This window comes from Panicum hallii, chromosome 9 (genome assembly GCF_002211085.1).
Source record: "Panicum hallii strain FIL2 chromosome 9, PHallii_v3.1, whole genome shotgun sequence".
In the NCBI taxonomy this organism is placed as follows: Eukaryota; Viridiplantae; Streptophyta; class Magnoliopsida; order Poales; family Poaceae; genus Panicum; species Panicum hallii.
This window is the reverse complement of record NC_038050.1, coordinates 10,414,304-10,441,308: the sequence shown is the minus strand read 5'-3', so window position 1 is coordinate 10,441,308 and position 27,005 is coordinate 10,414,304. Positions and strand designations below refer to the sequence as shown.

The 27,005-nt window shown below is 47.0% G+C and overlaps 3 protein-coding genes across 4 annotated transcripts; all 3 read right to left on the bottom strand.

The window, feature by feature from the left end:
* Positions 1–8,168: 8,168 nt before the first annotated feature.
* LOC112877241 (probable anion transporter 7) lies at positions 8,169–10,934 on the bottom strand. The gene is made up of 2 exons (XM_025941476.1): positions 10,688–10,934; positions 8,169–9,985 (listed from the first exon to the last, which is right to left on the bottom strand). The coding sequence occupies exon 2, from the start codon at positions 9,715–9,717 to the stop codon at positions 8,407–8,409; it is 1,311 nt and encodes a 436-aa protein (XP_025797261.1). The 5' UTR covers positions 9,718–9,985; positions 10,688–10,934; the 3' UTR covers positions 8,169–8,406.
* A 1,133-nt stretch (positions 10,935–12,067) lies between these two features.
* LOC112874465 (BTB/POZ domain-containing protein NPY4-like) lies at positions 12,068–18,131 on the bottom strand. Of its 2 annotated transcripts, none has more exons than XM_025937790.1 (5): positions 17,884–18,131; positions 16,301–16,813; positions 14,771–14,840; positions 13,003–14,193; positions 12,068–12,926 (listed from the first exon to the last, which is right to left on the bottom strand). In XM_025937790.1, exons 2-5 carry the CDS (start codon positions 16,360–16,362, stop codon positions 12,342–12,344), a joined length of 1,908 nt encoding a protein of 635 aa, XP_025793575.1. In that variant the 5' UTR covers positions 16,363–16,813; positions 17,884–18,131; the 3' UTR covers positions 12,068–12,341. The 2 variants fall into 2 exon arrangements, with proteins under 2 accessions (XP_025793575.1, XP_025793576.1); XM_025937791.1 differs by lacking the exon at positions 17,884–18,131 and adding an exon at positions 17,454–17,627.
* Positions 18,132–24,227: 6,096 nt separating this feature from the next.
* Positions 24,228–25,495, bottom strand: LOC112874981 (zinc finger protein 1-like). The gene has a single exon (XM_025938629.1). The coding sequence runs from the start codon at positions 25,104–25,106 to the stop codon at positions 24,426–24,428; it is 681 nt and encodes a 226-aa protein (XP_025794414.1). The 5' UTR covers positions 25,107–25,495; the 3' UTR covers positions 24,228–24,425.
* Positions 25,496–27,005: the final 1,510 nt, after the last annotated feature.

Here is a 27,005-nt window from a genome sequence, read left to right as displayed (position 1 = left end):
CATCTATTGTACGAAAAATATGGTAGATAAAATTTATTTTCTTCTATAAATTTGTTTTTCCATCATCCTTTCAAACTAGTATCTTTAATTTTTCTATCATGCTTCCGCACCATCTACATCGTAGTCGACAAGCAATCGTACCAGTTGCATTGGCTGCGGGCAATGTAAATAGCACCTAGCGGTTGAATGGTATGCGGTCTCAAACAACAAATTCCACATCTACACTAAAAATGTTGATAAGATTTTTTTATCATCCCCTCGAACTAGTATCAGTTATTTTTCCTATCGTTGCTTCCACGCATCTCTATCTCTACTTTTTGACAAGAGCCTCTCCTCTTCCTAGGATCCTAGCCATGCATGCATGCATGCATGTGAATGCAGCCGCACACAGAACATAAGCGCGCAGAGGATCCGAGCGTGGCGCGGGTGTTTATTAGGGCTAATCTAAGCCAAGGACGGGGGTTTGTGGATAGGAACAAAGGAGGGGCGACGCAAAGGCGGAAAGCGACGCGCGGCGCCAGGGCGGTGGGGGCACCGCGGATGCAACGCAAGGCAGGCAAAAGGCACACAGGGATGGGAGGAGTCGAGGAGAGGGGACGAGACGGCCCCCCTGCCCCGGCCCCGCCCCGCCCCGCCCCTTGGCGGCCACCAAGAGCTGAGGTCGCCGCCGGCCGGTTGCCATCGACCGGGCCCGCGCGCAAACCGGCCCCCGGCTCGCGCGCGCTCCCTTTAAGTCTTCCCTGGCCCTTCCGGCGCCCGTAGAATCCGCCAGCCCGCCCTCCGGAGTCGCTGGCGCCCCCTGTGGCTGTCCGTCCTCTCCCGTCGCTCCCACGTATCTGGCGCCGGCTGCAACTTGGCGCCGCGCGGAGGCGCCTTTCGGCTAGCTAGCTAATTTTCCTCTCCATGGGATGGGATGGGCCTACTCCTACTGCAACTTGGGGATTGATTACTGGCAGCTAATCTGGCTGGTTGAGCCCAGAGGGAGTTTTAAAATTGATGAGACGGGCAGCTTTGATTTTCGTACTAGCCTTAATAGTTTACTAATCTGTGTGTGTATGTGGGTCACCAGTGGGTGTGGTGTGATGAGAGAGAGAGAGAGAGAGAGAGAGAGTAGTGGTAGTGGCAGGCATGCCATGGCCGCGGCGCGTGCGCGCCGGTGGTGGATCGGAGGCGTGGAGTGCGGCGTGACGTACGCCGGCGGGCAGTGGAACGAAATGGAATGGGATCGCCGGTGGCTCCGCATCCGCAGGCCGCATCAGATTCACACATCTTGTTCAGTTCAGGCCCCGCGCGCGCGCGCTCGGTCGGGTCGGGTGGGGTTTCTTCCTCTCTCCTTTTGGCCTTTTGGGCGAGTCACCACAGATCACAACGAAATGGCTGGTGGCGACCGCCGGCCACACGACCGAATGAGGACGGGCGGGCGCGGCAACGACCAAGCCGCGCGCAGGCCGCTCCAGAGACCGGAGCCACAGGCCGATGCTTTGCCTCGGCGCGCGGCCGGGACGGCGAGACAGGAAGAAGCCAGCGGGGTCCAAGTCGTCCCGGTACAAGCCAATTCTCCATCATCTCTCTTCTGTACTCGCTCGGCGCGTATAGAAGGCGACGCCCTGCTAGCTACTTATCGTGGCGTGTTGTAAGGGCGGCTCAGGACCTCGGTCTCTTGCTTGCCTTACGTGCACAAAGCTGGGTTGCGAAGAATGTGGTCCTGCGGCTAGCAGGATTTAAGTCTGTTTGGAGGAGCTAAAGTAGAGTGCTAAATTTTAGCCTAACGTATTAATACATACTAGATTCGTGCCCATACGTTGCTACGGGCTGCAAAAATATTCGTAGTGCATTACAAATAGCACTCAATAAATCCAATCCAAATATTAACAATCCAAAATGCTGGATTCAAAAATATAGTTCCCGAATTGTGCAGCATGATTCCTTTATGAAATACTCACGTGTCTCATTGCGCAGCATGGTTTATTTACTAATCGATTCGCATTAATTATTTTGATGTTGATATGTCCGTGCGAACGTTAGTTTGATGGCAGCACCAGAAGTTTTGTTAGTTACATAAACCGGACAACATAACTGCAGATAAGAGAATCTAGGTTTGGGTCCGAATCTCATATTTAAAAATGTTATGTCCAACAAAATATTCATATTATACATCAGTTTAGATCTAACTAATTCGGACTTGTGAGCATGAGCATAGCATATTGCCCACCCTACAAGACACCAAAGAATCCATGCTCTTCGAATTGGCATCGCAACATGACCCAGCCAATGTCAACTTCAAAACTATTAGAACATACATTCCAAGTTCAATTCAACGGAGTTTTACACATCATTTTTTTACAATTAGAATTAGTAAAAAGACAAAATTTGTCGTGACTCGCTGAAATCATCAGACAGTACAACAACTACATTCTCTTATCACCATGACATGAACCAGAACAACCGACTACAATTTTTTACTTCCCAAAATAGCATGACTGAAAGTATCTATTGCCAGAAATCATAAAAGTTACTGCCATCATACATGGCAACAAAATTTCAGCAGTCTCCAACTTTTACCATGTTTACGGTTGCTAAGAAAACTGCTTCCAGAATGAAGAAACTATATTTAAGTCACTAAAGGCTTGTTTGCAATCACCAAGGCTTAAAAGTTATTCAAAATAAGGCTCTCTGCTTTCCAAACTAAACTTGCTAGCATCAATTACAAAGTCAAAGTCTTATTTCTTTATGAACTAAAAAAAGTTTAATACATTAGCAATCATAAGCTAAAATTTCAAGCAGTTATTGATAAACAATGATTCTAGGTCCATCTGAACATTGTACATCTGCAGTATGTTTTAGCTGACACACAACATGGAGGCCCTGCTGCAATGTGAACTTCTAATCCTTATCATCCTTGAACAATCCCTTTCTAACCTGAAATAAAGCCAAAATTAAGCAAGATGAATGAGAGACAACCTATTCAGCACGTTTGTTAGTGCACAAAATTAAACAAGTCCAATTACATCAACATCACAATATTAAAGAGTGTTGGAGAGGACGTGCATATTGTGCCATCTCGGTTATTTCTTTCTAAAATCATGATGACCCAAAACATTATAATTTCCTCAATTAACTATCTATTTTTTAGCAGTAAACTGATTTAAAAGGTGGTTGTGTGTGGTTACCAAGTAGAAGCCCGAACTGCACATTGGAAATTTTAAGTTATAAATCTTAATAGGTAGTAGAATTCAACAATATTAGATGTTCCTTTAATATATCCATTCAGTAAAGGATTCTAAAAATTCTTTTCCACGAAGCATTCTGATAGATACCCCACAGGGTAGCAGAAGCAATAATAAAATTAGGAACTAAAATTTTTTTATTGCTAAACCACAAGGTTCCTACTGTTTTAAATGAACCACCCACGTACACATCTATTCTCTGAAGATATGTTGTTTTAAATGAGTCTATTTTTAGCACATAACAGGCATGTTTTGTCATCTATCTTCTTCCTTTTTTTTCTCTAAGTTATCCCTGGTTAGAGTTTCATAGTGTATCTATGGGGAACTATCGGCGCCCACACAGCAGAAACATGCAAAAACAATAGATTCAGAGCTCACATAGCAGAAACAGTAGAAATAGCGCAACAATGTAAGTTAAATATTACACTAATACATAATTGATATTTGCTTCAACCGATGAACCAAAAAATAGCATCAGCACAAGACCACTTGCCCAGAAAGTTAATGTCACCAGGAATACAGCATACGGAAGAACAGTATAGCCTATATCAACAGTTCAGAAAAATCCCACCCTAGCTGTATAACTCCTTTTATTTTTTGCAGCCAACGTCTGGTATAGCAATGTATACTAACAGATAATAGAGCACCTGGTTCTTGAAAGCAGGAGAGCCGAGAGCATACAATGAAGAAGTTTTTTTTTAGAACTGAATTTATTAGATCACTCAAGTCCTAAATTTTGCGGCAGTGTCATGAAAAGGGCATAGTGATCCACAAGCTGCTGAATTTGGTGGAAAACACGTTGCAGACTGGCAGAAATTCTAAAATTTCATCGGGTGTCAGTTGCTGTTTTGTGCTTGGATAAATAGTTAACAAAACTTTGCTGAGAGAGATGTTTAATTAGAGGATATCAAGCCATCTAACAATGCCTCTACATCAGACACTCGTATAAGCCACAAAGAGATCGAACTAAATTCTTTAAATAATGAGTTATAGATCAATGCTCGCCACAATCTGGTCTTGGCTGAGTAGCAGCGAGATGAAGCTATGGAGAAGAAGCAATCACTAATGCTAGAAATTGAGACCATACATGCTCAAATAGAAAAAATGCGGGAAAGTGATGCTGCGCAGATGCAAAAGTATCACTCGCTAGCTCCCGAGCTAGAATATGTGGGGAAGCAGCAGCCAGCGGAACAATCTACCTGCACAAATCGGCGTAATGCGGCGACCTTTGGTGTAGGTGGATGGCGGCAGGGCCTCCTTGCTCGAGACAGAGGTGTGCCCGTCCTCTAAAAGCCGCGGTCGTGAAAGTGCATTTGGCTCTCTAAGTGGATTTTGGTATTGACGACGTACAAAATTAAGGAGCTAATAAGTTTATCGAGTTTTGAATAGGTTAAAATTCAATAAAATGAAAAGGAGCAAGAAAAGACGCTAAATTTGCTCAAAGGATGGTGTTGATCTTAAAAGAAGATCATTACTTATTTATATTTTGAATTTGAGTTTAGAAAAACCGTACTATCAAAAGGAATGTGAATGGATAACCTGAAGGTGTCAAAGTGCTTATTTGAGATGTTAACCATCAAGGAGAGACACAAAATAACACACTTATGCACCTAGTTTTCTGTCTATTTCAGTGTGTGTCGGAAGTTTCAAACCTAGGTCGGAAGTTTCGACACTTGTCGGAAGAAGCTGAATTCTTCCGACAAGGGATCCTCGGCCAGCTGTTTTAAAAGTGTCGGAAGTTCCGACCCTATGTCGGAAGTTCCGACAATCACTTAACCAGTGCATTAACGGCTAGTTCTTGGGGCTTGGGTATTTATACCCCCTCGGCCCCCTTTCGCTTGCTGCTGACCTAACCCAAGACAAACACCTGCAAGAGCATTTACTACTCCTCCCCAATCCCTCATTGAGCTAATCCTTTAGTTGATTTGAGATAGAGCTTGGGTGAGAGCAAGATTGAGGTGTGAGACTTAACCATTTGAGTGTGAGGGCAGCCAAGTTTATCTGAAGAGCACTTGAAGCATCTTCATCCATTGATTCACGTTTCTTACTCTTGAAGCTTGCTTCTGGTGTCGCCCGTGGAGTGTCCTCTCGTGTGTGTCCCGAGAAGTTTGTATTATCCTATCCTTTGTGGATTTCATAGCAAGTGACTCAATTCTCCTTTGTGATTGATTGAGTGAGGTAAAGGGTTAGTGGAAGACCTGGCTCTTTGTGAGCTCCTCAATGGAGACGTAGCTTCCTTAGTGGAAGTGAACTTCGGGAACAAATCTCTTGTGTCTTGTGGTTATTGCATTTATTTAGTTCTTATTGACGTAGAGTTTGTTTTGTGCCGATCTACATACTCGAGTTGTTGCGCTTGCAAAGATTACCTGCAAAAGTCTCCTAGTATCATTGTGCAACTTTTGATTCAGCTAGGTTCTGTAGTTTCAAGTTTAATTTTAAATTTCGTATAAATTTTGTATAAGAACTTTAGTTTTGTTGGAAGTTCCGCCATATTTAATTCCTGCAAAGAATTTTTCAGGTGTTTGAGGTACGCCTATTCACCCCCTCTAGGTATCACCAAGATCCTTTCAGGCCGCCGTTGGAGCCTGCTTCCTCGCGTGGGCAGACGGGGACCGCCGCGAACAGGGCACCCCTCTCACAGTGGAGGGCGGTGGCGGATGGGTGGACGTAGCTGGCGATGGTAAATAGCTGCAGGGGCTCCTAGCTCAGGTTGGAGGTGTGCCCGTCCTCCTACTCACCGTTGTCGCCGACTCGCTGTCGGGACCCGCCTCCTCGTGCTGGGGACGGGACCCCTTGCGGACGCAAATGGGGCAACCTCGCGGCGGCGGGACGGTAGTGTGACGGGGACGGCTGGACGGCGCGGGGGACTGGGGTGGCGCTACGGCGACGACACAGCTGCGGGTCGACCGCAGCGACGGTGCGGTGGGGAGGCGCCATGGGATGGTTGGACGGTGCGTCGACGTCGACAGGGCGTGGCGAACGGCCCAAGCGAACGGCCCCGCGCGGCGGTGGCTCAGCGGGACGACGGGATTGGGGCGGCGCGACCCGGCTGCGAGCCCACATCGCAACGGCGGCGCGTGGCTGGATGGGGGTAAGGTAGACGCGAGCGTTAGAGTGGACGCGACGAAGGAAAGATCGGACGGATGACGGTGCTTAGCGGCTGAACCAAAACGATTAGTGTGGGGATCGCACCCGGCGACACACGACGGAAGAAATCGTCCCTCTTAGCCTCTTTTTAGTAGTAGAGATACACATGCTAAAAATTTTGAATCTTGGCTAAAGTGTAGCCCACCCATTAGCACTTCCGTTTGGATAAGCCAGTGCTAAAATTTAGCATTTTCATCAGCACTTAGATCCAAACATGTTTAGTATACAGCACACGAGGACCGATGACGGCATCACATTCTCAAATGGCCACCACCACAAGTGGCCGATGTTTATTGTTTTTTTCTCAAATGGCCGAAGGTTAATTCCCAAGGGTGAAAAACAAATTATCAGCCAAGAATCCCTAACTAACATTTCCTAACAAAAAGAAGGGGTTGAGGTGCCGCGGAAAACAAAGTAGGTGGGTGAAACGAGGACAACATACGTAGAAAGCATGCCGAGTGCAAGAAAAGAGACACCATGAACAAAAGTTGGAGGCAGCACTCAGTAATTTAGGCTATGTGCTAATTGACCCCAACTAATGAATATCTCTTAAGGAACAATAACTAGACAGTGCGTGTTTCTATCACTATAAAAGCAAAAATATAGGTGTATGTATTGTGAGCCCATGGCATGAATGTACACCGTCCTGCCACGGTGCTACCTGAACGGGAACCGGTGTATATATGTGTGTCCCCGAATCTCACCCACATTTCTTTTAAAAAAACAAAGTCACCCACATGCTTCCACCTTCGCTACCTCCGACCCGCCAGATCGATCTGGTGCTCCGCGCACCTCATCCTCGACGTCACAACGAAGAGGTCCCCGCCGGACCACCTGCATGTGGGGCACCGCATCGGTCATTGTTGGTTCACACGCACGTTCTCCGCTGCACATGGCGCTGCGGACTTTTATCAGACATCCAGACGTTTCCATGGTTCTCTCTTCTTCTGCAAGCTGACTTGTGGTTTTGTTCAGCGCCACGCCAGGGCCTCACCGCGGTCAGCTACTGCACGGGTGCCGCGGTCAGCAACGGGGGCGGTCGTGACTGCGCCGCCGGAGGTGCGCCACGGCAGCAGCCGCAGCAGCTGCTGCCTCGACGCGGCACCAGAGCAGATGTTCCCGATGGAAACCTGGGAAGATGCATGACGGTTGCAGCCATTCTGAAAGTTGCAAACTGTAATCTAGGATCTTCAGCAGACGCGAACACCATTAAGAACAACGGTTGCAAGGTTATTGAAAAGCAGCAGTAAAATACCTTCTGAGTCAATGTGAAAAGAGGAAGCATAAGGACACGTTTTGTTAGGATTAGCACAGTACCGAGAAGCAAAAGTAAGAAACCAAGCTACATCCTGTATATCTGCACAGCCATCAACGTGCTTGTGCTTCAACCAATATGCAAGACATTGTCAGTGTTTCTCCAGCCCTTGCACGTGCACATACAGACAATCCAAATAATCGGGATCCTGTGCGGTCAGGAGAAAAGGAACTGGAAGAAAGATGAATAAAAAAATTGAGAAAGGATAGGTAAGAACAAATATTTCTGGGTAGAAAAACACAATGATTGAGTAAACACACATGCTCACCTGTGTGACAATTTGCTGGAAGGACTATAATCACAACTTGAGTAAAAAAACAAAGATGAAAATGGTTCAGAGCATGTAAGCTAGTGTATTAGCCTCACTTCAAACAATGGCCATCGAAATAAGCAAATTAGTGACAGCAGTGAATTCTCATCTGGATCAGATGTTTATAGAACAGGGCAAACATAAGAGAACCTTGGTGCACAGGAAATTCTGTTAGCTGCACTCACGTGCAACTGCACCAATGAGACGACTCTTGATATCATATATAGTATATTCTACGATAAAAATGTGAGCATTTTTCCTGACATAGTTTTTCATCATGTGTGGGATGCAGTCTGAACTCTGAAATTTAGTAACAAATGCTACAGATACATGTGAGATTCCCGTTTTGCTATCCTACCTCACCGTAAATAAGAAAAGAAAAAAGAATAGGCAAAATTAATCACCCTTTATTCGAAGACCTTTTCACCGGTCGAAAAGGCCAAAAAAATGACAGAACTAAAAATACAAAGGTATGCTGGAACAAAGAAGACTGTTTTCCAGGTTTCCGAGCTTGTTAGATCCTTGTTAGAAGCCTTTGCCCCCTCCAGAATATTCCCGGTGAGGCCGACACCAACAATTCCAGCCAGTGTCCCCGCCGTATTTGAGACCCCCATTACTATCCCTGCAAACTTTGGAGCAACATCCATATGGTTTACAGCAAACCCTGCTCTTCCTAGAGCCAGAAAACCAAGAGATATCGCTGAACACATTACAGTGCCTGAGGGTGTACTGAACAAAGGAAGGGCCATGAGTGCAAATGCTGAGACAACAAACCCGATGGTGTTCAGAAGCTTCCTTGTCTTGGTAACAGATAAAATCTTCCTTGTAATCAAGTGATCAGCAACCACACCACCGATATTGGAGAAAATGAACATGTTGAAATAGGGAAGCATCTTTGAGGAACCCATATCCTGGAGGCTAAGCTGAAGGCCTAGCTCAAAATAGGTAGGGAGCCAATTCATAAGAACATACAGGGCATAGTGGAAGGTGAAGTTGTTCACAACAATTGCCCAAACAGGTAGACTGAAGATTATCCTTCGCCATGGGATCTTTACAGTGCGAGGTGCAACAACCCCTCCTGCTTGTGCCTTGATCGTGTCTCGAGATGCCACTTTTGGCATTGATACCTTTGGAAGATCAGTGCGAGGTGGGTCACTGGAAAATTTCAACCATATCACAGACCATAATACTCCCAATACTGCTTCAACAAAGAAAACTGACTGGGGTCCCATATTCTTCACCAGACTTGGGAAAAAAAGCATGCCACAGGCTGCACCAAGATACATCCCTGAGGTAGTAAGAGATACTGAGCGAGAGCGCTCCTGTGGTGGCACCCATTGCGCTAGAACAGTGTGAATGGCAGGAAATATGAAACCTTGTGCTACACCAACAAATAGGCGAGAAAGGACCAGAATGGTTATTCTGTTGGGATCTAGTGGAATTAAACCACATATCAAGGACCACAATATGAATGACAGTAGCAGAACACGTCTACCTCCTATTCTCTGTGCTGCCCACCCACCAGGAATCTGTGATAAAACATAACCATAATAGAACATAGAGAGTATCATGCCCTTGTTTGCTTGATTCACACCGATGGCATCAGCTGCGACAGTGTAAGCAATAGAGAAACCAACTCGCTCAATGTAGCAAACATTTGTGCAGATGAATGTCAGCAATACTATCACATATCGTTTTGGGAACTTCATCCTCGTCATTGATGATCTAAGATGAAGCACGCTGTTTTTGTTTACCACTCTTAGTCAGGCCAGAACTTGCTGACCTCCCATGAATATTCACCAGGATTTACCATAAGCCTGATTCTCTTCCCTCCATCTCAGAGGATACTACAATCTGAAACTGACAAATTACTGATCATCAGTGCTTCTTTACTTGTGGTTCAAATGACCTTATCAGTTTGCTGATCTCGTAAGCAAATTAAGATAGAAAACCTTGATTCCAGTGCATAAACTAAAGGAGAAAGACCTGCACAACGAGAGTTGAAGGAGCTAAAGTTAGATATATCAAGATATGTTTATACTATCTGGCTGACTAACAAAAAAGTAGATGAAATCATGCAAAAGAATCAATCACAGTTGAAATGCAAAAATGTGATACAATTAATATCATTCTGATCGGCACAAACCCTACACTGCACAGAAGGAAAAACAAGACACTGAAATTGATTCCGGCTTCTAGAGGAAAAGAACTGTTACTCCTGTAAGATGCCTGAACAAACCAGTCTACAAACCTACGGTTTCAGAGGCAGATCTTGCTAAAACCCAAGTAGTCAGAAACAAACTTCTGCTACTGTAAGATGTCACAAACCTTGGCTTGGGAAAATGACCTGACACTGCAATGTCTGAGCTAGATCTTACTCGCATTCGAAGCCCCTTTTGTTTCGCTTGCGAGATACTAGGAATCGAAGGCTGAGAGCTAGAACCAACTTGACCCCCAGCTCAAATTCACTATTAGCGCTGCTCCGACGCGATCAGATTGCACTGGCACGGTGCACCACACCCCTGAGATTCAACCAAGCAACAAACATACAGCGAGCGCTCTATTCAGGCCAGCGGCAACTCGGGGGGGAGCACGGAACGCGCGGGCGGTTGAAAAAAGCACATCTGAGGAGTCCAACCAGGGGGCAGTCACGTTCGCGGGATCTGGACGGGCAGATCCAGCACTCACCTCGGGGGGGGAGGGGAGGACGCGCCGGATCTGGTGGCCTCGGGTGGCAGCGAACAGGCGCGGAGACGACCCGCGCGGGCGCGGCCGGCACTGGGGACGCGGCGAGCGGGCGGGCGGAGCGGGAGCGGCGGGGGTCTGCGCTGGGGGCGGCGAGTTGGGAGCGCGCCGGGTGGAGGCGGGGGGTTTTGTACCAGTGGTACTGGATGCTGCTGAAATCGCCGGGAGAGCAGAGGAGAGGAGGGCACGACAGAGCTTGGCGGTTGGTCAGTCCATCCACAATTCCACATGGTGGAACCGAACCACCGGCCTCTGCCTCAGAACCTACACCTACACCAAAAATCAGCTAGGCAGTCAGCAAAATTGCCTGTGTTCTTGGTTGAAAATCTGAAAGTTTATTTATTTTTTTCCAAAAAAATTTTATTTTTTTCCTGGTTTCTTAGATCCTTTCAGGTCACTAATGCTAAGAAGATATTAATTAGTTTCCTAACCGTAATATATTTGAAAACGGAGGGAGTATATATTTTATTTGATCATACAGATAGCCCTTGGATGCTTAGTAGTACTATGTTCTACGGGGCATTGCACAGGAATCCTCGTTCCTGGTGGATCACAAACTTCCAACTTGTTTACGTGGGTGCTAGATCACAGATTCCGATCTCTTCAGTGTAATCTGTTTGATATTGTAAAAAAAACATGTTTGACTGATGGATCGTTGCCTTTTGGCGCCCATCTGAGACAGCCCATTGCACACACACAGATTGGGCCGGGCAAAATGAAGGCCCTTATGGATTCCAGCTACGAAGACTGAGGCCCCGTTTGGTGCCGCTCCACGAGGCTTCGACTCCTCCTGTCATTTTAATGTAAAAGCATTGTAGTACGGAGCCTCTTTCCTCTTCCTTCCCCTCCCTCTCACATCCGGCGGAGGAACCGGAGCCCTAAAAACTGTAGAAGCATCGTAGCACGGAGCCTCTTTTCTCTCCCTTCCCCTCCCTCTCACATCCGGCGGAGGAACCGGAGCCCCAGAAGCCCCACCAAACACGGCCTCAAATGGCAGCATGTCACCGACTCTTAAGAACGCGAAGATACCTCTCAAAAATATATTTTTCAATTTTCTTTTTTGAAAATAGGATGTTGCTCTTTCGGAATCAACGAATAGAAAGGTTGTTATATGTTTTCAGCCTTGCATTATTGATATAAAACTCATAAAGAATATATAAACTCTTTCGGTCATTCGGTGCATAAGCAATACTGTTCTGTTCGTATTAAAACCACCAGCAGCTTATGTTATGCTTTACGTCAAACCTTTTCCGCTTTAATGTGATGCTGTGTGGGTAACGGATGTTATAGCAATAAACAAACTATAAACACACTGATTCCACCTTCAAAAACACCAGTTATAAAGAACTGTACTTTCTTCGTATTCCTAGTGGGGAAAGGATCACATGAATAACCCCTGAAACTTTGCTGAAAACATCGCCAATGACCAATCCTACTCCAATTACAAGCATTCCATGCTAAAAAAAAACATCATTGGCGATATCACAAGTGAGGCCAGTAGTAGTACTCCACATTTTGAGATTGCTACTACTCTTAAGTGAAGGCAAATCAAGAGCAAGAACAAAACTATGGCTGTGACCCCCCTTAACCCTGGCGACTAGGACACCGAGCGCCTTGTGATCCGCGACTGTGTGGACTTCACCTCCTCCGGGTTCACCGACCCAGGGCTCTCCAACGTGTCTGAGCTGCTGTTCTCACCGGCGTTCGTTTTGCCGGACCAGAGCTTGCTCAGTATCTTCTTCGGCATCAGCATCCCCTTTGCCTTTCCTGCTCCGCTCTTGTCATCGCCATTCTTGTTCGTGTCACTGCTGCCACTGCTCCTCTCACTGCCGCCGCTGTTGTTGGCCAGCCTCATCGACCTTAAAGAGTTGATGTCACTCGATGTCGGGACCCCACACTCCTCCTCCGTTGTCGTTGTGGCCGCTGACCTGGAGCTGCCAATGGAGTTGCCATTCTCTCTGGGAAGAAGCGAGCGAACAGCGGATGGTAGCTCAGCTGAAGGGTCGCTCCTTGCAGAAGCAACTGATGCCCTGACTTGCTCAAAGAAGAGAACTTGCACAACCACACGCAGGGGGAGGCGCTCATTCTGCACAGCATGCATGCATGCATCCTGCGAGAGCTGCTTGCAGTCCATCAGTCCGCATAATTTCTTCTTTTCACTCTTCGATAGGCTTGGGTGCTCCTGTAAGCATGCAAAGCAGTGTTAAGTTTTCTGACTCCCAGCAATGCAAATAATCAGTTGAAACAGAAAGAGATACCTTCAGATACATGTCAATGGCACGATAGAGCCCGTCATGCGTTGGTCGGGGTAGAGAAGACGCCATTTCAGCAAGCGCCATCAACTTTGGAAGAGGAAGGTTGGGATCTTTGGCGATCTCAGCAAGATATCCATCGATCAGCTTCGCAACTGCCAGTTTTGACGTGCTGGAAACAGTCGTCACACTCACATTCTCAGCATCTACGATTTCTTCATCATCTTGAAGTTTCGCCTTACCATTATCACTATTCTGCAACATGAACTCCTCCACTATTGCCATGACCAAATCTATGTTATATACACTGTTTTCATCTGTATTTACTGGTATAAGAAGGTCCGCAACTGAAGCACCATCCAATTGTGCCCCTATTCTCTTGATCAAGTTATTGCGATGGGACTCCCCAGATTCCAACAAGTATGCAGCTTTTAGCAGCTTAAGAAGAAAACCACATGACACTGAACCTTCCTCAGTGGGCAAGAGAAATACAATAGCATCGAGAGCTGCATGACGCTTCGTGCAGTCAACTCCATTACTCACAGCATCTTCAAGGGAACCAAGAAGTCGCCGGTATGCATAGGCCCTCAGTGCTTCTCCAATCACAACAGGCGGTGTTCTTCCCTTTGCCTTAATGGTCATGATCACCCGCTTGTACAAATCCACCTCAAGCTCACAAAGGTCCTCAACCCACCAGTCGTTAGGGACCATCGGTTGCTTCCTGACACCATTCCAATGAGAATCAATACCATTCTCAGATGGAAGTTTCTTTCTGTTGTAAGTGTATGACCACTCAACCTCTGATGGATCAATCGAAGCCTTCGATCCAATAGAGTCAATGCAGTGGTTGATTATCTTCAAATTCTCACACCAAGGTAGCAATGACTTCGTGCTCTGTAAAACTATGATTGAGTCCTTCCAGGTGCGAAACACGCTTGATGTCAGGAACACATCAATTTTGTATATGAGGTTTCCTTTATCAATTGTCTCAAACATCTCTAGATACTCAGCCGCACAACGGGCAGCGAGGACATTGTATGCATTGAGTGTTACAATCATGCCATAGCAAAACTTGGCACAAATTTCGAATGCTGAAGGTCCACCAGGGATGTCAGAGATATCCAATTCATCATTTTTCTCCTCGTTGCTTGAAGCCACTAATCTTTGCAATCGCGAACTCTTTGATAGAAGAGGGAACTGAAAATAATATGCAGAAACTGTGAAATTTTTTTCCTTGGTACATAAAAAGAGTTTAAACTAGTTATTTGACATAGAAGAAAGCTGCATTATATATGAACCAGCTGCTAATCAAATGAACATAGCCAGAACTGAACCACAGTTGGCAGAAGGTGTGCAGTACATCCACCACCTGGGTCGAGTCTCTTTGGCTGAAACTTTTCCTTCTTTGTAAGAAAGATAACTAGTTATTCCAAGGTACTATTTAAGGAAAAGGCATATGTGGTAAACCACAAATATAACATTTCCTTCTGTTGTAATGCAAGACTACATGCTAAACAAAGATGACAGAAACTATGAAAGCTTATGTGCATCTAAAGATGGATATCCAAATTCCGAACAAAAGGAGTAGGATGTGATGCACTAGCAGATAAGAAACAGAAAAGGTATCATCATCTACACATCACACAGCTAACATTTCAGGTGGCACAAAATATGACTCTTTCACAATAGGGGCCTACTTTGGTAATCAAGTGTACAGTAGCTTGTTCAATGCATTCTGAGGCTAATAATGTGTGAAGCATATAGGAGTTGATACCTTGTGAAGATAAAATTTGACGTCCCCAATGGAGATAACAATGTCCGTTGCCAGCTCTGTTGCAACAAACCTGAAAAGCATGATTGCAGTTAACATCAGCATGGAAGCAAAGTAACGGAAGTGGAGGAAAGGCACATTCTTACTAAAGTGAATAACAATAGGGCAAATATGTCAAAAATATTGCATGATAAACAGAAGTGCGCAATGTGTCAAAGCAGCATAGTTCATAAAGTGCACATGTATTGTTATCTGAAGGTAGGGTTAGATACATTAGAGGATAAAAATCTTTTCACATGGATGCAAAGATGGTTAGGTGAATCCTTATATTCTAAATGGTGCAATAATGCAGAGCTGAAATGACATGATGTAACAGAATCACCACTCGAATCAGCTAAAGGTGAGATAACAGTGACAGAGCATTTGTGATTTGCACAAAGTACATGAAGCAAAATTAGAAAAAGGAAAAAGCAACATCACATATAGAAGCAGTGTGCATGAAAGATATAACTAATTGAACTGAAACGTGGTCCAACAAAAATGAATAAACAATAAATAGGTTTATCAAAGCAAAGAGAACTTATTGAGCTCCGAGATTTAAATTTACATGATGGACCACAATGTCACCAACCAATCCACTACTAATCAAAAAGGTCAGTCCTAAGCAATGCAGAGAAAGGAACTATTGAGTTAATCGTCATGAGCCTCCAAAGTACAGAAGAACTTTAAGAACATATGCTACTGAAAAGAATCAAGGACAGCTTAGCTCATAAACAAGCTCAGTAAGACAGTTAACCATCTGCTAATCTGCATGTAATCATAAGATGCGCTACTTAGCATGACAGGCCATTAGTTTCATGCCGATTGTGAGGGCAATCCAGAGTCCCATAACTGGCACACATGCCACATAATATAGTGCACGCTATGAAACACAGAGTAGTTATATAGCATTAAGAAGATGAAACTGATTCAACGAGTAAACTTAAAACCTTAGTTGGCATAGTGGCGCTCTAATATCATAACACTAGTTTTCATACATCAAAATTGACGGATGCTCCATGCTGAATTCTAAACTCAAACAAGTATAAAAGTAATAGCACTAGCACCTATGGATATCATGCTTCCTCTTCTTTTTGTTTAAGAAACAGTGCACAGAAAACTACAGAATTAGGCCCTCTTTCCAGCTGATCTTACATGTGACCAATCACCTGTAGCCCATTGAGCAACTCCATTAATACAATTTTTCTTTTTGAAAAATAGTCCAAAATAAATCCACTAAAACTTGGCTAATTAGCAGATTCAAGATGCATACTAAGCCACGAGTTCATCAGGAAAATGGAACCAATTCCGCTGAGTCTTCTTTCAACAAAGTGAAATGGATCCCAAAATTCAAGCCATAAGATCCCTAGAACAATTCACTGGACTAACACTCAGGGCAACATGGCCGGTAGTGGTGAAGCAGACTAAAACAGTGAGACTAAAGTTTATAATCTGAAAGAACTGTGGAGCCAAGACAGGAAGAAATCAACTAACCTGATATTACTGCCCTCTGTCTGAAAGGCATCGGGCTTTGATCCAAGCTTCATATACTTCATCGTGCCACGGCGAGAAATGACCCGCAAACAAGAGAGAAAATCTTCCTCTTCCTTTTTGTTTTCCCAAGCTCTTCTTCTTCCCCCCCACCAATCACCACCAAATGAGAAGCAAGGAGGAGGAGCACAACAACCCCACAGACAGCACTTAAACCAATCCGTCAAGAAAGTACCAAACCGGTGGCCACCGGCATGTGAATGCTTCCCAGGCCAACGGAAAGGACAGGACCAACAACTGGTGATAAAGATCCAGCAGGCCTAACTGTCCCCCTATCCCAGTGGCAAAGCCCCCACCAAATCGGGTCAAGAACCCAACCCCTCCTCTAGATCAGTAAACTACTCTCAGCAGATGCATCAAGATCTGGGTCGCAACGTCTAGAAGCCAAGACCTCTTCCTCCTCCTCCAAGCTGGATGGATCTCACACCACGCGGGCGGCAGAAGGAGCAGCAGCACCTGCAGAGCACAAGGGCAGCATCTCGTGGTGAGGGGACAGTGGGAATAATTGGCGACTCGATGTTGGGAGACCATGGGAACAAGCACCAGGGAGGGGAGGAATCTTATCTCGTTAATTTTGCAAGCAAGCACATGAATGAATGGCAAAACGGGTTGCAACAGGGAATTTTTTTAAGGATCTAGCACATGTAGGCAGTCAAAACAGTGACTAAAGAATTGCAATCCACAGACCACAGGTTTTGGATTCCCCCCCCCCCCCCCCGGTAGACAACAAGATTGGAATGCGCACAAGGAAATTGACAGAGAAAATTTCCTGTGGGTTGATCCCCATTAGTCATCCCGACACCACACAAACACACGCTGATCTCCTGCCTCCTCAACCGTGGAAGAAAAGGAAGAACACGCGTGGCTCCCAGAAAAATTTGTGAATTTCTTTCAGTTAACCTGAAGCGCAAGTTTCAGCAATGCTAAGCCGGAGTGTGCAACCGATCTTGTCGAATCAAAAATTCACTCAAAAACCTTTTCCCAACTAGAAGAATTTGTGACAATTAGTCCCAAAAAAACATCTTGCTGCACGAGACCGAAGTGATTCCCAAGAACACGGGGAGCGGAAGGCGGCGACGGCAATGGCGCGACCTACCTGCGCCGGGAACGCGACGAGCCTCCCGGCGGCGCCGAGGAGGCAGCTTGTGGGAGGATTTGCGGCGAGAAACGGGGGGTTTTCTTGGGACGGAGCTTTTGCCCCCACAAAGATGACACCAGAAAAACTGCGGTTTTTTCAGAGGTGGGAAGTGGACAAAGGGCAAAAGAAGAGGCAGCTTTTCAGGACGAGGAAATGACCGAACCAACATCATCAAGAAACATTCCTAACGAACTCAAGTACTACCAGAAAACAGCGGCTGATCCCAGACAATTTTTTCTTAAAAAAAAGGAGAAAACTTTCAATAGAGAAAAAATGTGATGCGGATTTGAGAGCAGGCTTGCTGGACGCCAAAATGAATCCCAATTTGTTCTCTTCAAAATTGTAGGGGGGAAAAGAGAGGGAGGGCAAATCAACAGAAGCACCTCACCTTCCTCGTCTGCCTCCGGCAGTGCCGCCCTACGCGAGCTGCTCCGGCGAAGCGCGCAGTGGCAGCGGAGCCGCCGGGAGGCCAGGGCGCGGCGCGGCGGCGGCCGGCCGGCCGGCGCCAAGGATGGCGGGGCGGCTAGTGGAGGCGGAAGCGATCAAATCGCGCTTTCTCTTTTGGCCGCTGCTCATCAGCCGTGTCTTCCTTCTGGAGCAGGTTGCAGCTGCTCTGCTGCGGCGACGCAGGGGGGCCATGGATTTGGTTTATCTTAAAAGCTGGTGCGGTGGGGGTTGTGGTGGGGTGGGGTGGCGATGCATGGCCATGGGCCCATGGGGGGTGGGCTTGTGAATGGACGGCTTTGCCCCTCCCTCCAAACTGTTTCATGCTGGCCCCTCCTTTTCCTCCCTCCCCTCCCCTCTAGACTCCATAGATCATGTAGCCCAATTTATATGTTCCTGCTTTTCATCACGCTTTCCCATGCTTAACTAGTTTTTTTATGATTTTTTTTACTGGAGGATTTAATTTGTGTAGGAGAAGAAAGTAGGCACACTTTTGGTATATATTCAGCTTCCTTTTCTCTCCCTTGAAAAAAAAAACAGTTAACTTCAAATGGGACCTGATGAGGCCCAGCTGAATATAATTGAGTTGTTGCACAATAGTACTAATGTTCCTTTGGAATTTTATCAGCATTAGCTGAACAGTGGTTAGAGTTTATCTTTCTGATGAAGGTTACAGTGATTAGACCGCAAGTCAGTCCCATGGAGCCCCCTGCTTAGGGGACCAGGATGAAATATCTGCATGAGAAATGGCCGCAGTTCATTAGGCTGTCGCAAAGGCAATCAATTGCATGCAACAAAAGCGTCCATCGTCTGATCGTCTCCTATGGGATTTTCGGTGCAACGGTAGTGCGGTTCGTGTGAAATTTCCCGACTACTCCCTCCGTTCTAAACAAATTTATTTTAGCAAATCTATATACATAAATTTTGCTATGTGTTTATCTAAATGCATAGCAAAATCTATATGTATCTAGATTTGCCAAAACGACCTACGTTTTGAAAACGGAGGAAGTAGCGGTTGTTAGCCGATAACCACAGCAAGCAAATTTTCCAGCAACATGCACTGTGGTCAGGTTTACATACTGTAGCGCCAATTACCAGAAAAAATTTGATGTTGTTGCATTAAATTTGAGCGTGTATTCCTCAATTCGCACGTAGTGCTAATTTTACTTACTTGTATCAAGAGAACACTTGCTTTGAGTAAAGTTTGGCCAACAGTTCGATCCGAATACATGCAGAACAATACTTGCACTGTTTCATCTTTGGATTTTTTTTCCCTGTCGAAGGAACTGAATACAGTTCCGAGCGTACACTCCAACACCTCTAGGTTGGGTATAAATTTGTGTGGAGCTGCTCTTAGCATAGAAATCTTGGTCCTGTTGTTTTTCTTCTATTTTTGAAAAGGAAGGTAGGATGTACTCATGCACTCGGACATCCATCTAGATCTACATCAGCATCTAGCAGTAACACCGATATCGCTATATCTATCTAGACCACTTATCATCAGTACTTCACTCCAATAACCAACCCTAATCCCATTCCACGAGCAATCCATCAGTTCTTCAGATAATTAATCCCCATCATGCACGCCGATCGTTTCAACCAATTGCTGTCGACGAAAGCCACGCTGTCCATGGTTCGATGGCGTCGTCGTCTTGACGTTTTCCCCGCCCCCATGCCGTATCCCCCCCGTGTGCGTCGGCGCAGCCCAGCATACTACAGGCCACAAAAAAAGTCACTGTAGTTATCCTCGTGTGCTAGGAGATCAAACCTGGATTTTTCCTCCCCCGTGCGTGGTGGCATGAGGGCGGGCGCGCGTAGCCTTCAGGGGGCAGACACGATCCCTCCCCGTCGCTGCCAGCAGGCGACACAGGGCTTCCTTGACAATTGACGCTGCTGGTCAAAAATTGTCCCTACTAGACTGCTATACTGGATTTTTTTAGAATGAATATCTATGGTTCATAGGTATAATACTGTTCGAGCTATATATGTTTTTATATTTCATTTCTGGAGGAGGTGTTTATTTGGCTGAGATTCGAAGGCGCAGCTGGATCGACGAGGGCGTTGTTGGCAAGAAGAGCGTAGGTTTACAGTGGGCGATTGGATGAAGGATTGTTGTCATGCCCGTGAGATGTATGTGTGGCAGACAAGGTATCTCGATCGATCACCTCCCGGTGGCATGGAAGGCACGGCTGACGGCGACGTCTGAGGCCCAGCGCCGCCGCACCGGATTTCTACGCCGTCGTCGCGTGCAGCTAGCTGGATGGGCTGCCACCGGCCGGCCTTTCCTAGCTTGTGTCTGATCGTTTTTGGTTACCGGTCTCTGCTCTCTCGTGCGCGAGTGACCGGTAAACAGGACAAGTGGCAGGGAAGCAACATAAACCTAGTGGAAGGCATATCAGACACGAGAGTGACCCCGGTAATATGGTGATATGACCCTGTGTGGTTCACTTTACCCCAGGTAAGTTAGAACATGTCTGTAATGAATCAGTTCTACAGGGATCAGAAACGAATTAAACATCTCGTTAAGCTAAGAACAGAACCTAACAAAAGTTTTTGTTTTCAAGTGTGCAGTGAAGGAAAGTGTGTCGGGGTAAAATTGGAATTGCAAGGTCATCCATTTCAGGTAGACCTGAGGGTGGTAGATTTGGGAATATAGATTTATATTCCATCTATAAGTCACCGGAAGGGAAGATGGGTTTTCTTTATTGTAGAGAAATTGCCGCGCTGTCGTAGGCTTTCTGAAGATCTATGAGCCCGACCAACTCCGACCGATTACTCCTACCAGGGTATTGTATAATGTGTATGTGTATTTGGACATGCTCACAACATAGAACATGAGCTCAATGAGTTTTTTCAGGACCATTAGCTCAAGATGCTACCGCGCGCAGTTCTATATCAGCCTCGTAATACCATAGATATGACACATTGGCACAATGAGAATTTGCAACAAGGTACATACATCCCTCGAACCAGTTAGGCACAGAAAATGACACATCAACAGCAAAAACAGTGTGGGCTTGTCACAACTTTTAATTCATGGATGCTATTTCTTTGTCTCTTTTTTTTTCCTACGTTCATGTTGCATGGAGGTGATCAATGTACAGTTTGCACCTATTTTTCAGCTAGCGTAACAGTGACTAGAGAGGGATATGTAGATTGGCCCCCCTAAACATGGCATGCTAACCAGTAGCCGGATTGGCATGGAGTGGCTCAAGTCAAAAGTGTGATTTGGATCACTCTTCCTGTCTGCTTGGAATTGGTAGGCAGCTACGCGAAGCAATCCGCCCTGCATGGCTTCATTTGGCATTCGCTAGTGGTATCGAATCTTTCGAGACCTCTATGTGTATGCTAATAACCTTATCTTAGTTCCCATTTTTCTTCTTCCTCCCCCTTCTTCTTCATTTTTTCTTTAAAAAATGGAGGAAAATTTAGAGGGTATCCATTGATCTTAGGGAGGTAGAGGCTTCGTCCTCCTAGCCCCTCTTAGATCCGCCCCTGAGTTCGAGTTATGGTAAAGTGGTTGTTATATTAGTTATTTTATAGATTTTTAGTGAGAAATATAATAACCAAATAATGTGATTAATCTCATGACCTACAGAGGCCAATGCGTGTAGATTACTTGTTGCCACGGCTATCCCCCATTCGACTCCGCGCGCTATCATATCATCCTAGCTTCAAATTTACTACTGCTAGAAGAGCAAATGAAAAAGAATACGAGTTGATATTTTATTTCCCGAGACAGTTACAGTTAGGCCCACCCAACGAACCTTGCCTAACCACTCATAGTACAATACACCAAAGCTTTAACCTTTCTATATCGTCAAGAAACTTAAATAAAGAACATCTCAAAAAACAAATTAACTAATCAGGAAGCACGAGCATCCAAAGGAGGAGCGAAGAGATGCATTCACATGCATGCAGGCACTAGCATGCACGGATGATTCCACATAGGATGCCGCGGCTAACCTTACTAAGGCTCTGTTTGCATTTATGGATTAAACTTTAGGACGATCCAAATAGGTGGACTAAAATTTAGTTTCATGCCAACTAAAATTTAGTCTACAGAATCTATCTAATTTAGACTAAAATTTAGTTTCACCTATTTATATATTTTAAATAGTTTCCCACCTAAAGTTTGATCCATAGATCCAAATATGTATAGACTAAATTTTAGTCCTAAGTGATCCAAACAGGGTCTAAACTAAACAATTTATCAAGGAACGTAAAAGAAATAAACATTTGGTACCAATCTGAGGTGAGAGCACTGGAATCCCATGCATTAGCAGTGCTGCTGCTCGGTCGATCGGTTACTGGATTACTTTTTAAACCCAGATCCGTTGACATCATGTGGCCCCGGGGGTTTAAACTAGGAGCGCCTTGTCCCCCGACCCGGGCGACCTGGCCGGAAATGGCGCCTCGCCGAACGTGGCTGCCGGCCAGACAGGAGGGCCGCCGTCCCTGCTTGTTGCCAGCGGCAGTGACTTCCGATACTTACTTATTTATTACTTCATCCTCCGTTTCAAATTATATCATTTTATTTTTTAAGTTTATACCTTTTGTTACATATCTAGATACACACTATATTTAAATATATTGCAAAACCTATATATTTAGAAGAGTTAGAATGATCTATAATTGGGAACGCAGGGAGTTTTGCCCGTTAGAAAATTGTGTTTTCTTTTAGCAATTTGTCACATTCGGCAGACGGCACGTGTGAACCTATATAGCTAGGAAACGTCGAAAACCTTGTGGTGTCGCACTATTACTAATAATGCAATACTCCTACAGTCCTACTCTAGCTACTACTATATTATTTCCTCCAGCTAGCTTCATGCTGACCATGGAATCACACTCCATGAACGTAACTGGAAGCAGTATGACTTGTATACGCTACACGCATGCATGACATGAAACGGAGGAAGTAGCATTTTATATTAGGTCTCATTTTCTTGTCGACTAATGTCTGTACCTGCTGTTAATAAACTCACGTGAATAACGTTCGTTTACCATGTCTGCATCTTGGGCTAACAGTTCTAAGGCTAATCACAATGGGTATTTCATGTCCATGTTTCCAAGAATGCCACGTGAACTTTGTAGAAGGATGAAACACCCTCTCTCAATAGAGAGTTTCATCTCACTATTTCATATGCCAACATACTACTTAAATGCTGCAAATAAATAACCAATAGGATTTACTCAATTGTGTGAAGATGAAACAAAACACTCTCAATGGAGGTTTCACACGGTTTCCAAGTTCTTGAAAATGGATTAACATAGTTTCATCCTCATGAAACTCCATAAAACTCTTACTTCTTAAATGATGTGCTATGTCATCCAAATTGCTGATATGGCAGGCTAATTAATACCATGAAACACCCCATAAAACTCCCATTGTGAATAGCCTAACAAACATGCAACGCCAAACCTGGCCTGCGAGGCTGCAATGCGTATGTGGGCAGACCTGCTGCTTGTGGTTGGGCCCATAATGCCAGTTCGGCCCATATATATGAACAAAACAAACAAAAAAGATCGATCACTTCACTTCAGCCCCAGCAGCGCACCCACCCACATGATGCCATCGTCGATCCAGCAGCCAACTCTGCAAACAACAGCGTGCACTCCAGCAGCGAGAACGAAGGAGGGGATTGAAACGGGGGCAGCATGGAGAAGACTAGACGAGGAGAAACACAGGGTTAGCCCAGAGAAAGCCCGCACAGCAAGGTCAGGTCAGGTGATTGTCCATGGGTGGAGTGGGCTTCAGCGGCGTGGCAGCCCGAAAACGCTCGCCATGGCCCAAAATGTCGAATCATCGGGTCTTTTTTCGGCCTGAAACGTATCAAGCTTTTGTTTGTTTAGCCCGGCCGGTCTATGCAAGGTCTAGAAGGAAGGAACGTTAGATTTAGATTTGCATTCATTCAACGGTCCAAGTCCTCGTGTCAAAACTTTCTAGGATTTTGTATTGCCTTGACATGTACTCCGGTCTGCAAAAACTGTGATTTGAAAAGGCGAGCTATATGCAAGCGAATATTTCTTCTTCCCTATGAAACATTAACTTGAGTGGAGAACTATTCAGTACTTCCTCTATTCCAAAACGTAGATTATTTTAACTTTTATAGATTCATAAATTTCGCTATGTATCTAGAATATACATTATATCTAAATATATAGTATTTATGCTATGCATCTGGAATATACATTATATCTAAATGTATAGTAAATGCTGTAAACCTAAAAATTGCTAAATCGACCTATACATTTTCAAACGGAGGAGTAAAAGATAGTAGCACATAGATGCCGCATCTAATTCTTTACCATACGCTTATCAGGCTTACAGCAATCAGTGAAAAAAATCATTCTACGGAATTAAATACAGAAGCTTACAGCAATCAGAAGACCACATGCAACGCCAATCCAACCCAACCCAACACAGCAGAGCCAATCAAGCAGGAGATCGCGACTTGCAGTAACCAACTACTAGCTAACTACCTATGCCAGGATCATTAGCCTCGGCTTCTTGAAGGCCAAGGGGCTGAGCACCTCCTCCTCTTCCTCGGCCGCCGGCATGCACCGGTCGCCCGCGGTGAGCATGTCCGGCAGGGCCGGTACGTTGAGGTCGAACCCGCGGCAGCTCATCAAGCCTGGGGTGGTGGATGCGACGATGGTGGTGGCGCCGCCGGCGCCCTCGTAGTGGCAGCGCTTGTGGCCGCCCAGCGCCTGCCCCGTCGGGAACGTCTTCCTGCACACGGAGCACTCGTGCACCCTGCTGCTACTGCCAGCGCCGGACGTGGACGAGGACGCGGCGGGCGAGGCCGAGGACACCGCCGCAACTGGTGGGGTCGGGGCTGCCGCCGGCGGCGGCCTGGCGCGGTGGCTGGACTTGTGGCCGCCGAGGGCCTGGTGTGACGGGAACGGCTTGCCGCAGACGGAGCACCTGTGCTCCTGCTGCTGCGCCGGCGCGCGGGCGTCGCGCTGGCCGCGCGCCAGCATGAGGAGGCAGAGGGCGAGGTGCTCCTCCTCGGTGGGCGCCGCGCGGCGGAGGTGGCGCCTGGAGCGCTTCCGCCTCGCCCACCCTTCGGCGGACCCCTCCCTCGCCGAGACCGGGCACTCCGCCGGGCGCGGCCACGGCGTCGCCGGCGCGTCGCGAGCCGCCTCCACCATGGCCGCCATTCCTGTGCACACGATCTGTCGTCTGTCGATCTCGACGAGGTGCGCGCACGCCTTGTTGATTACACCTTCTTGGCGCAAGAGATTGAATCAAGCAGGTGAGGGTAGTGGGCAAGGAGCGGTTAATTAGCAATCAAGTGGAGGAATGGGAGAGGAGCTCGTGTTACTGCCGAGAAGGCAGAGCGAGTGGCTCGTCTTATACTGGAAGCTGGGAGAAGGAGGCGAGTGGCAGCAGGGAAGTTGGTTTCTTGCTGGTGTGAGCAGCGACTGGAGTGCTGGACTGATCCACTACTGGTGGTTGGTTGATTGGTTCCAAAGGATGTGGTCATCGTATGGTTGGAAGAGTAGTGGAGTACTTGCAGTATTTGGTCAACCAGGGAGGAGGGGAAAGAGACGATGAGGCTTCCACTTCAATACCATGTGGTGTGGTGACAGCCCGACAGAGGGCTTGGCCATTTGGAGGTCAAGTCAAGAGCGAGCTAATATAATCTGGACAGCCAAGACCAGTGGTGGGTGAAAGGGAGTGACTTTTGGCTTAGCTTAGCTTCGACCTTCGAATGGACGGTAGTAGACTGATTCTCTAGTCCAAGCTGAGCACGTCAGTGGACCAGGGCATTGACATGGCCGGGCCGGGGTTGCATTGGCGCCTGCCAAATGTGCATACGCGATGCGAGCATAGGTGCCCTGCCCGTGTGGTGTGTGTGGAGTAGTTGAGGACGGCTGCGATCGAGCAACCGCATGTTTGTCCCCGGGCGGTAGGCTGTGCGTCGCCGCGTGGAATCGACGAGCGCGCCCCGGCAGGCACCGCTAGGACCCGCGACCGACTCGGCGGCGCTGGCTCCCTTACCTTACCTTTTCCACTCGGGAGCTGGACTTGGACAGGTGTGGCCGATGATGGCGAGCGTAGGAGGCCGGGGCTTTCTAGAACCTCCAGGCCGGCCCGGCGCGTCCCTCCTGGAAGAACAGGGCGCCAGCTGTGCGTCCAACCTTTCCTCATCTGCTGGCTGGCGAGAGCTGCGCCGTCACGATGATGGGCGTTGCGGCAGGTCCTTGTCCGGCCGGCCGTCACCCCATGCGATGCGAGCTTCAATTCCCTAGTCGGACTCGGGCAGCACTGCTGCTCTTCTGGTGATCTCTACCTGCAGCCACGCACAGCCAGCAGGTGCAGGTTCACGGGTTAACAACATAGGCTGGCTTCCGGCGAGACCAACGCGTCGGTGGTTGGCACAAGCAAAGCAAGGTGCTCGATCGGTGCGGTGGAGTGCACGCGAGCCTCGATCTGCTCTTGCTCCTAGCTGGCGCCGAGATCTCGGCCGCCGTCGCCGACAGCCCGGCCGCGCGTCAACGACGACGCGCCCAATCACCTCCGCGTTTGCAGCGAAGTGCAGTGTTACGCGGCGGAATGGCTTAGCCTAGGTCTAGCTGGGGAGGCACATGCGCGAGCGATCCACCGTGGAAATCCACCGCCGACTCCTCTCGCGCGGCGCGGCAGGCATCACCGCGCCCGCACCGCGCGCCGGGCGGTGGAAACGTGCAGCGAACTCGACGCGTCGTCCGGGGGTACAGGGAAGAAGGGAGCGAACGAGTGTAGTTTATGGGCCTCACAGGCCCCGCGTGCTGCGAATGCGTCGTCGTCTGTCCGCTTGAGGTTTCCTAGGCCCCTATGCTTAACACGCAGGCCTGTTGGGCCCGACAAACGGTTCAGACTTCAGGCCACTCCCATTCCGTCCTTCCAGAGACAGAGGAACCACCACCCAAAACAACCCGCGCCGCGCGCCGGCACCACCCACGCCGGTGTCCGGCCGAAGCCGATGCCTACATCGCCGGAGCTTCTTTGGCGGACGTGTAGAGATCTTGGTTTCCAAAAAGAAAAACAAAGCACAGGCGGTGGCGCTCTGCAGA